This window comes from Haliotis rubra, unplaced genomic scaffold (genome assembly GCF_003918875.1).
Source record: "Haliotis rubra isolate DU_JTF1 unplaced genomic scaffold, ASM391887v1 Scf189, whole genome shotgun sequence".
NCBI lineage: Eukaryota > Metazoa > Mollusca > Gastropoda > Lepetellida > Haliotidae > Haliotis > Haliotis rubra.
The window spans coordinates 443,025-453,682 of NW_025765880.1; the positions used below are offsets into that span (position 1 = coordinate 443,025).

The window sequence follows — 10,658 nt, forward strand, 5'->3', positions numbered from 1 at the left end:
GCAATGCAATGCCCTCACCATCAGGGGTATAAGGACACAATCCATAATCAATAAGGACACAATCAAGCAATGTCCTCACCATCAGGTATAAGGACACAACCAACCAACCAATCAGGGTAAGGGACACAATGTCAAGCAATGTCCTCACCATCAGGGTATAAGGACACAATCAACCAACCAACAATGTCCCTCACCATCAGGGTATAAGGACACAACCAACCAAAATGCAATGTCCCTCACCATCAGGGTATAAGGACACAACCAACCAACAACAAGCAATGTCCTCACCATCAGGGTATAAGGACACAACCAACCAACCAAGCAAACAATGTCCCTCACCACCAATCAAGCAAGCAATGTCCCCACCATCAGGGGTATACACAACCAACAACAACTCACCATAAGGACACAACCAACCAACCAAGCAATGTCCTCACCATCAGGGTATAAGGACACAACCAACCAACCAAGCAATGTCCTCACCATCAGGGTATAAGGACACAACCAACCAACAAGCAATGTCCCCACCATCAGGGTATAAGGACACAACCAACCAACCAAGCAATGTCCCTCACCATCAGGGTATAAGGACACAACCAACCAACCAAGCAATGTCCTCACCATCAGGGTATAAGGACACAACCAACCAACCAAGCAATGTCCTCACCATCAGGGTATGAGGACACAACCAACCAACCAAGCAATGTCCTCACCATCAGGGTATGAGGACACAATTTGTTAGGCTTCATTACCTTTACTGACCAGCGGGCCGGTGGGGTAGCCTAGTGGTTTAAGCATTGGCTCGCCATGCCGAAGACCCGGGTTTGAAGCCCCACATGGGTACAATGTGTGAAGCCCATTTCTGGTGTCCCCTGCCGTGATGTTGCTGGAATATTGCTAAAAGCGGCGTAAAACCATAGTCAGTCAGTCAGTTACTGACCAGCCCACAAAGCCTGCCATATTTACCTTATGTCATCATGTGGATTGTGATGAACAATCTCCATTTTTATATATATTTATTATTTATATATTAAAAACATGATGCAGATCATTATAATGAACAGTGTTTTATTCTATTTACATTTGAAATGCATGATGATAGGAGTATTGCCATTACTATTGAGATGACTCAATATGCAGGGTTTTAAGATGAAGACCCACAAAACAAATTACTTCAAACATCAACCAACACTTCATTTTTGAACCTGAGGTGGGCCAGCTGGTTAAAATGGCAACAGGATCTCTCTTTGCTGCTGTTTAGCAGGTGTATGGACAAATTAGAAAAAGTGAAATGCAAAAGATAAAACTAAAAATACTTGTTTTTGCTTTGCTTCGGTTGTGCCATCGACGTTTGTTTGCTAACTAAATAAATATTTGTCAAACCCTGTTATTGTGCATATAAATATGTTGAAGGTAAAACTCATGTCAAATTTTAATAAACACCAAGATATGTAAAGGAAACAAAAACAAGTTGAATCAAGTGGTTTCTCATAAACAATAGTTGCATACATATCGGACCTTTGGTGATGTGGATAGTTTGAAAAGTCTTTAACAATTCACCAAAGATGTATCTTTCATTTGTGCATCATTACAGCACTGCATGGATGGCAATGACCCCATAAAGATGTTCACAGTGAGTTACAAACAATGGAGGGTCTCAGTGAAAACACCAGCACTGTTAAAACATTGGCATTCAATATTTCATTATGGGTTTGTTAAAACAGACTTCAGGGAGTCATGGCTTGTTGACATTGAGCCCTAGCCAGAAGCAGCAATTATGCCCTCAATCACATCTTCAAATGGAGAGATGTATAAACTCCCAAGGAGCACTCTAAAAGATAGCAAGACAATTATGTCCTAGAGTATAATTGCAAAATTGATTTTAACAAAATTATAATATAAAAAATATGATAATTTCTTTACTGGCACAAATCATAACTGAAACCTTTTTACTGTGATTAAATGATGAATGATGCTTTGATAATAATAAATGATTCGATATCGATCTAAACTGATGATAAAATGAGACAAAAATGTTTATTGTTTTCTTTTGAAACAAATTCTCAAATGGTTCATGTTCAGTAGCACAGGCTATAACAAGAGGTGACTGTGAACAACTGAGGTGAGACCAAGGCTGCAAATCTCCCACTGAGTTGATGACAGCCTTGCTCCATCATCTTCCTGCAAGTCATGTGACACTGGGTGCTACGTGGTCATGTGACACTGGATGCTGCATGGTCATGTGACACTGAGTTGATGACAGCCTTGCTCCATCATCTTCCTGCAAGTCACGTGACACTGGATGCTGCATGGTCATGTGACACTGGATGCTGCATGGTCATGTGACAGTGGGGATGAAGGGATGTTATAACAGCTTCAGTTTTCCAGACACTTGATCAACAGCATCCACCTTTCCTATAATGGCCAGTACTGTCGTGGAGCCAGCTGCAATCTGAAAGGAACAGAGACATATTTGTTGGTTATTAGTGCATTATTGTCTCAGCTGTTCTGAGACTACATGAGTACGCTGTAAACAACTGAACCTAGACCAGATAATCCAGTGATTGATATAATAACAATGATTATTGCCACTGGGTATGCCGCCTAAATTCCAGCCAAGTCACCAAGCCTGATCAATCAGATGAATCTCCAGTTATGAACACCATAGGTTATTCAGGATGAATTTTCACCCAGAATACCATGGAGGAAGGAAATTTGTAAAGGATTTGTTTTGTGTTTTTAATTCCGTACATTGTCACTGCAAGAACATACAGGCATTGAAAAAACAATGTTCAAAGCCTCTGAACATGCTGAATATTCAAAAATAAAAAATAAGAACTTACAAAACAATAACAGATAACCCACATTTTGAACATGCCATGGGCAGTGAGTTTGGAGTTCGAGATAAAATGGTCATGACTATCTATACACTGAATACAACATTTGGAGTATAAAAACAGTTGAACGATCATGTACTATGCAAAATCATCATTTCCTGGCATTACCGTGTTAATCCTAACATTCATTCATACAGTAGATAAACTGGACAGTTGTTGGTGAAGAAACTCTGGATGTTAATTGTCTGACAAAAAGTATAAATGTGTTCTGAAGGAATAACATAACTTCTTCAAAATTGTCATAGTTGAGATGAAAACAAAATGCTGTAAATGATCATCAGTATCTAGTCACCTTGTGTTACCTATCTTGAAAGCATGGACATTCAGTCATCTACGGTGCTGTAAGTTGGTATGCAGAGTTGCATCCCTTAAGCATGCTTCACACCTATCATCATGGGTGTGAATCTCAATGTTTCTAGGGTTTTTAGCACTACACCTGTGATTGTGAGTTTCACCACAGTAGTAAACATCTGAGACATGTATCTGTACAGTTTTCCTTAGACATGAAGCTGATATGTTGTGAGATAACTGATGCGTCAAACTGTTAAACAAAAGCAAGTTGAGATCCAGCTATACACGGAATTGCTGACTTACCTGTGTTCTACCTGCATCCTGTACTGTGTAGTTGGGCAGACCAAGACCAGCTGCCTTGGCTTGGAGTTCTTTCAGCTGGCCAATGTTTTCCCCCTTTACTACAATCTTTGTCTCTCTGTGAAACATTTACATTTTATCTGTTCAAAATTATCATTTTTTTAAATATTTAATTTAAGATTTTATTGCATTTAATTACAGATTTTATTGCATTTAGTAATACATGTAAAAATGAAATAAATCTACAATTTATTGATAAGGAACTCTTACCTAGTTTTGCACTATTAATGTTCCCATTTGAAAATGTTTTGTTTAGTTATATTTCTGGAAGTGAAATTTTCGTAACTGTAATTTTCAATCTAAAAAACACATCAGTGAAGTTTGGAGCACCAACTAACCCAAACTGTTCCCAGCTGATGAGCATCTCTGCATACTTGATCTGCTCATCGATGAGTTTACGGAACAACCCCAGACACGCGAGGGCCACCTGGGCTGCAACTTTGCCCACCCCCATCTGTAGCTCTCCGTTTACCACAAACACCATCTTGTAGAGGGCGCCACCAGACATGAACTCAACATCACTGTCGCTACCGCTCTCAACATCATCCTGTTGGGTAACAATTGGATGCAATGAGAAGACATCAGTTCAAATACAGCTTTAGTCTGTCTCACAGTCCCTGAACCACATTAATTTCCCTACTGCCAAGCCCTCTCTGCAGTGCTAAAGCCCTAAATAAAGCAAGTCTAGATTTCCTCTGAATCTCTGGTCTCCCTAGGGCTCCTTTTCAATATAAATTGGCTTGTTGTTACTATCAAAATATATATATTCAGAGACTAAGCCTTAGTCTAATACAGCTTCTGAAGCAGTCGAGATGAATGTCAACATATTTCAACAATTACTCCTGGGATTTATCAGTATCTTAAATAAACTATATATGGGGACAACCTCGAAAAACTGATATTTTGTCATAAATATATTTCAAGTGATTTTGATTTGTGTAATTGGCTAACCAAATCAATACTTTTAAGTTAAAAATGGGTTTGAAAGTCCCAATTTTCTCATATTTTTCTGGAGCTTAACATGTTTAACATTGCATTTAATTAAACCATATATTAACATGATTATATTAGCGCTTTTTCTCTATACTAGTAGAGAATTCACTGACAGTAAGTCACTTTTTGCAAACCCGTGAAGGTCTGGGTTAGAATTGATCTTCAGTAACCCATGCTTGTCGTAAGTGGCAACTAACGGGATCGGGTGGTCTGGCTCGCTGACTGGGTTGACACATGTCATCGTATCCCAATTGCGTAGATCGATGTTCATGCTGTTGCTCCCTGGATTGTCTGATCCAGACTCGATTATTTACAGATCGTTGCCATATAGCTGGAATATTGCTGAGTGTGGCGTAAAACTCAATTCACTCACTCACATTTTGCAAAACTAAAACATGATGGTGAGGGTACTACAAGTAATGATAACTTGCATGGGGAAACTCTTATAATCCATGAATTTGAATATTTGGCACTGATATCATCATGACCATGTTAAACGAAACCTCATGTTGAGGTGCTCACATCCAACTTATAATAGCATGACAAGATGTCTTGAATTTACATTGAGCCCTGTCTGAAATGAAGAAGCCCGTTGTAATTACCTCCAGAGGGCCATCAAGATTCTTGTCAGAGTTTTCAAATAACCAAGCTGCTGCCAACTCTGCGTTATAGTTGCCCGTATAGAATAAACTCTGAAAGTGAAACACACAATTAGTTAGAATAAATATTTCATAGACGAAATAACAGGCTGGCAGCAACACATATTGCACATAAAATGTATACATTTGATCTTAACATGGTTATTATGATGAGATACTTTGATGTCGGGGGCAGTGGGGTAGCCCAGCAGTTATAGCATTTGCTCGTCACGCCAAAGGCCTGGGTTCGATTCCCCACATGGGAACAATATAATATGCCCATTTCTGGTGTTCCCCAGCAATCATATTGCTGGAATAATGCTAAAAGGTGCATAAAACCTAACTCACTCACTTTTGATGTCTAAACAGAAGTTTCGGATGTGGCATATGAAATCATGTCTGCAAATTAAATGATCAGACTCTTGAAATATTACGTCACACAGTTTCTAAAAAGCATGTGCACTTTTTGACATTCCAGCTATATAATGGTATCTGTTCAAAACTGTGTCTGGTCCAGAAAAAACAGTTGTAGGGGGGTCATCAATTTTGTACATAAAAATATTGAAAAATTATGATTAAAAATTATGGGAAGGGGGTCATTGATTTTGTACATGGCATGCAGGGGGTGGGGTGGGGTGTCACTCACTTTCTATAATAATTATCATCACCCCTCCTAGCCATAAATTATGAATGGTCCCTTATGCTGCGTTTACACTAGGCCACGATGAGGCCGATCCAACGCAAACTAAATATCGTAGTAGATCTTCATGATCGTGGAACACTTTGTATATTTTTCGATTTCATAGGCTCTGATAGGATCTGTACTGCATTCTTATGATTGGATATGCGATCAGTTATGCTTCAGTGAAGATCTGTTGCGAATATCTGACAATCTGTAGCGACTTTGTACTGGCCATCACGATTTGAGTATACGATCTGTTGCGATTTCGTACATTTTGAGACGTTCATGACGATCTGCTACCTTTTATTACCTTCTGTTTAGACAAAGAAGGATGAATAAACACGATTGTAACACGATTCTTGGGCAGCGTGAGTTACTTTGGAGCCCTTTCCTTTGCCCTTTTTCGAACCCATCTCCTATATTCTACATTGAAAATGATGATAAAATGGTGTGATGTGGCTTGCTGTTAGTTCACAATGGATTTTGTCTGGCAGCGTGACACAATTTATAGGAAAGCACACCAAACGCAGAAGAACGTGTCGCAGCACAAGGGAGTGTAATAGATCGTGATAGATCGTGTATTGCATGTTAAAAAGTTCATAGAAATGCCTTGAATCATATTAGATCGAGATAAATTGTATACAACGTGACACAGAGCAAGATCTTTATAGAATTGTAATAGATCTTTATGGAATCACAATAGATCTTGGGGATCATCCCAACACGTTCCATTGTGTTTTTTTACGCTTTCTCACGCTTTTATACGATTTGCTCACTACGCCCACACTCTGAGTACTACGCAGTACCACGTTCTGAAACAATAGCTAAAACTATCAGCATGATCGTGGCATGTTTAAATATGTTTAATATTTTGCCATGATTATCAAGATGTCTCACTATCAAGGAGATCACTTGCGATCACGCTTTATAAGATGTGTTACGATTTTCAATAAAAATCCGAATCGTTGCCATCGTGGCCTAGTGTAAACGCAGCATTAACGATGAGGGTATCCAACTGGTAAAGACATTAACATTAATTCACTTGTCGGTTGATGCTGTCTTAACAAAGGTGAAAAAAGGAGTTGCACTAAATGTGTGGAAATATAACTGAAGTGAGTCGTGTCTAACTCCCTGCAACCGAACGAACGCCCAACGTGAAGCCGAGGAAACTCACTTTAATTGCCGCATTTCTGCTGCAGCCCAATTCCATCACGCTCTTAATGAGATCTTCCCGGGGTACGAACTCTGCATCTGATCCAGATGCGCCTGTGCTGCTCTCTCCTTCATCCATGATGACGGATTGGCGTACAGTGACTCAGGGAACAATGCTGAAATCCCACGTCGACGTATCCAAGTGCACTGCTATTTCACGTTGTTGATGGGCGCATCCATCTTGGAAAAGGAACTGTGGGTATTGTATTTAGAGTAAGTTCCCTTGGACCAGCGATCGCCCTACGGGCGGAGACATTGCGCATTGATAGGATTCTTTCGATTTAATTGTTGGCAGGACCAAAACATATTCTCCTTGAAAAAGTGCAGATTGGTGTAATATAAGATTAACTGAATGTTAACTGTACATTTAATGATTGTACGAAACGAGTGGTAGACTTGTTAAGGGGAAGTTTGCAAAAAAACAAATCACGTTTTTTCTTTTGTGAAACGAATTTTAGAATTAGTTATTGTCATTAGATATACCCTCTTCCTTTTTCTCACTGAAAGCAGAACGGCCAATATAAGTGTTGACATGTTATGCCATTTTGAGGTCTTTGTTTTCTGAGCTAAAAGAGGCAAGGGTTACCCCCTTAGATCATAAATGGTATAGATTGGTCTGCTGTCTGCTCCCAAAAGAAAATATATTCACAGTAAAATTTATTGCATGAAAAAACATATTGTGAAAAACGAAAGATACATTATGATTGAAACTGTAAGTAACATGATACATTGATCGAGTATGTTTTTATTCATAAAATTCATCTTAATGGAAAATACCAGATATAGATCTAGTATAAAGTACAGTAACAATGTGTTGTATCTACGTATATGACATCACTATGAGTAAGCGACTGTCACAAAGCGGCGTGTTCACCGACGTGGGTACGACGAATTTTGGAAGGTTTTCATTGATTTAGGGATCGTATAATTTATGTATAAATCCATTGTTTTTTAATTGTTTTCATTGTAACCAAAAGAAATTGTCAGAAATGATAAGTACAATGACCGTTGTGACTGAGTTTGCCTAATTCAGGGATTCATGTATGCTGAGTTTAAACAAAACGGGTGTAATAGGCGAGACGTAATCTCTAACATACGAGTAACGTGATTTTATAAACACTCTGCAGTATGTCGGAGAGTTCACTTCGGCGTTCGTGTTTACCGAAACTCCATTCCAGTGACTCCTAATTTGCTGAAGGAAGATACTGCTGGAATGAGAATGGACTCTGGTATAATGTATAGAATTTGGTTACACTGTAGGCAGAAATTTTACAAGAGGATTTCCATCCGCCGAAAGCGGTGGAAATGTATCGTTTATTCATCCAAGTCAAAGGTCACAGGCCCATAGGACGTACATTATCAGCATATACACATTTTGTTATACATCAATATATAAATGATAAATACATTTCACAAGGTGGTACTATAATAATACACAATACATGATAATAACATTATTGGTGTGCCGATCGGTAAAGTTAAAGGTTAAAAATACATACTTAAATTTAATAATGTTTGAGGACGTGGAATTGATAAGATTAACAAAAAGGCATAAATATGGACGTTGTAATACTCTTTGTCCAAGGCCAGGCGCCACGACGGTCTGCGCATCGAGACAGAAGAACCACACACTTAGAACTACCTACACCACGTTAAACAACATTATCGGTGTATGTCCAAAATATGGATCGATATAATGCAAAAATCAAACTAATTACTTGTGATGTCTGTATTGTTTTAGCTATGAAACTACTAGATAAATACTTTTTCTAAAGTCATTCAGAGGTATATGATCACATTAAATGTATTGTAATGCTCGCAATATGGTGAACAGTGAATTACGTTCCGCAAAGCAGGCATTCATCTCGAAAAACATTAAGGAGAGTAAAACAATCCGCGGCAACTACACCTTCTCCTCAGTAACATCCTCAAGCGAAATTCAAACTGTTGTCTTCCTGAACACAGTGATCTGTAGAACTTAGCAGAGGAGTTTGTGACGTTCTTCTCCAGGAAAATTGAAGACATTCGGAGTGATTTGCAAAGTAGACAGGAACTGTGCACCATGGTCTTTGTTGAGGTTCCTTTCACCGGACAACCACTCACCACATTTAGAACTCTTACAGGTCCTGATTTGAAGCTGGTCGTTTCTGCAGCAAAAGTGAAAACATCATCTCTTGATGTTCTGCCCACCTGGCTCACAAAATCCACGTTTTCTCATCTACTACCAGCTGTATTGGACATTTTCAACTCTTCTCTCAGTTGTGGTGAAGTACCAAGTGTCTATAAGCAGGCTGTGATCACACCACTGTTGAAGAAACTAACCCTTGATGCAGACAATTTCAGAAACTACAGGCCAGTGTCAAATTTGTCCTTTCTGTCTAAATGTCTCGAGAAGATAGTTGCAAACAAAATTGTGGAACACCTTCAGCAACTTGACTTGATGGAGCCTACCAATCAGCGTACAGGTCAAAGCACAGTACAGAGACTGCGCTAGTCCAAGTACACAATGACATCATGACTGCCATGGACCAGCGTCGGGTGACTCGCCATGTTCTTTTGGATCTCTCCAGTGCTTTTTATACTGTTGATCACCAAATTCTTCTGCAGCGTCTGAAGGTCAGAGTCGGTATTGATGGAATTGTCCTTGACTGGATACGTTCTTACCTATCTGATAGGTCTCAGTACGTCAAAGTGGAATCTGTACTCTCCACTGCATCACCACTCCACTATGGCGTTCCCCAAGGATCTGTCCTTGGACCTTTACTGTTTAGTCTGTACATTCTTCCCATTGGTGACATTGTCCGAAAGCACTCACTGAAATTTCATCTCTATGCTGATGACAATCAGTTATATCTGTCAGCGGAGCCTAACCTTGCTCAAGGTTGTGCACTGAAGATACAACAATGTATTGCTGAAATAAGAGACTGGATGACCTTGAACTTTCTGAAATTGAATGACACAAAGACTGAGTTCTTGACCATCGGATCCAGGCATCAGCTTTCCAAAGTGCCTGACAGTTTATCTCTTGAAATTGGACAAGATGTTATCACTCAGTCCGACTCTGCAAAAAATCTTGGTGTCATCTTTCAATCAACAATGTCATTAGAAAATCAAATCAAATCACTCAGCAAAGGATGCTTCTACCATATCTTCAATATTAGCAAGATCCGAACCCTCTCAGACTTCAACACCGCCCAGCTTCTCATGACCAGCCTTGTTCTCTCTAAACTTGATTACTGCAACTCCCTCTATTACAACATTCCTCAACAGCTCCTTTCACAACTCCAACGGATTCAGAATTCAGCCGCCCGTGTTGTTGCCCGTGCACCACGCTACCAAAATGTGACACCTATCCTCCAAACTCTTCACTGGCTTCCTGTATCAAGCAGAATTCAATACACACTTCTTCTTACACACAGCTGCATCTATGAAAACATGTTTTCTCAATATCTTAAAAGCCTCATTCATCTCCATGCTCCAAGCCGATTGCTCCGCTCGTCAAACTCCCCACTGCTTACACAGCCTCACGTCAAAACAGCCATGGGATCAAGAGCGTTCTCTGCTGCAGCCCCCTATCTCTGGAAC

The 10,658-nt window shown here is 39.6% G+C and overlaps 1 protein-coding gene across 2 annotated transcripts; it reads right to left on the reverse strand.

Annotated features, from left to right (window-relative positions):
• Positions 1 to 1,051: 1,051 nt before the first annotated feature.
• Positions 1,052 to 7,266, reverse strand: LOC124274218 (probable peptidyl-tRNA hydrolase 2). Of its 2 annotated transcripts, XM_046709551.1 has the most exons (6): positions 7,036 to 7,266; positions 5,144 to 5,233; positions 3,887 to 4,095; positions 3,492 to 3,606; positions 2,343 to 2,452; positions 1,052 to 2,217 (listed from the first exon to the last, which is right to left on the reverse strand). In XM_046709551.1, exons 1-5 carry the CDS (start codon positions 7,150 to 7,152, stop codon positions 2,366 to 2,368), a joined length of 618 nt encoding a protein of 205 aa, XP_046565507.1. In that variant the 5' UTR covers positions 7,153 to 7,266; the 3' UTR covers positions 1,052 to 2,217; positions 2,343 to 2,365. The 2 variants fall into 2 exon arrangements, with proteins under 2 accessions (XP_046565507.1, XP_046565506.1); XM_046709550.1 differs by having other exon boundaries at positions 1,052 to 2,452.
• Between the last annotated feature and the right edge of the window lie 3,392 nt (positions 7,267 to 10,658).

Excerpts from the sequence above, each read along its gene's own strand:
- LOC124274218 (XM_046709551.1), bottom strand. The coding sequence starts at position 7,152 with ATGGATGAAGGAGAGAGCAGCACAGGCGCATCTGGATCAGATGCAGAG. Across the intron at positions 5,234-7,035 it reads GCAGAAATGCGGCAATTAAA|AGTTTATTCTATACGGGCAA; the intron begins GTGAGTTTCCTC and ends TTTCACTTTCAG. Across the intron at positions 2,453-3,491 it reads AGGATGCAGGTAGAACACAG|ATTGCAGCTGGCTCCACGAC; the intron begins GTAAGTCAGCAA and ends TGTTCCTTTCAG.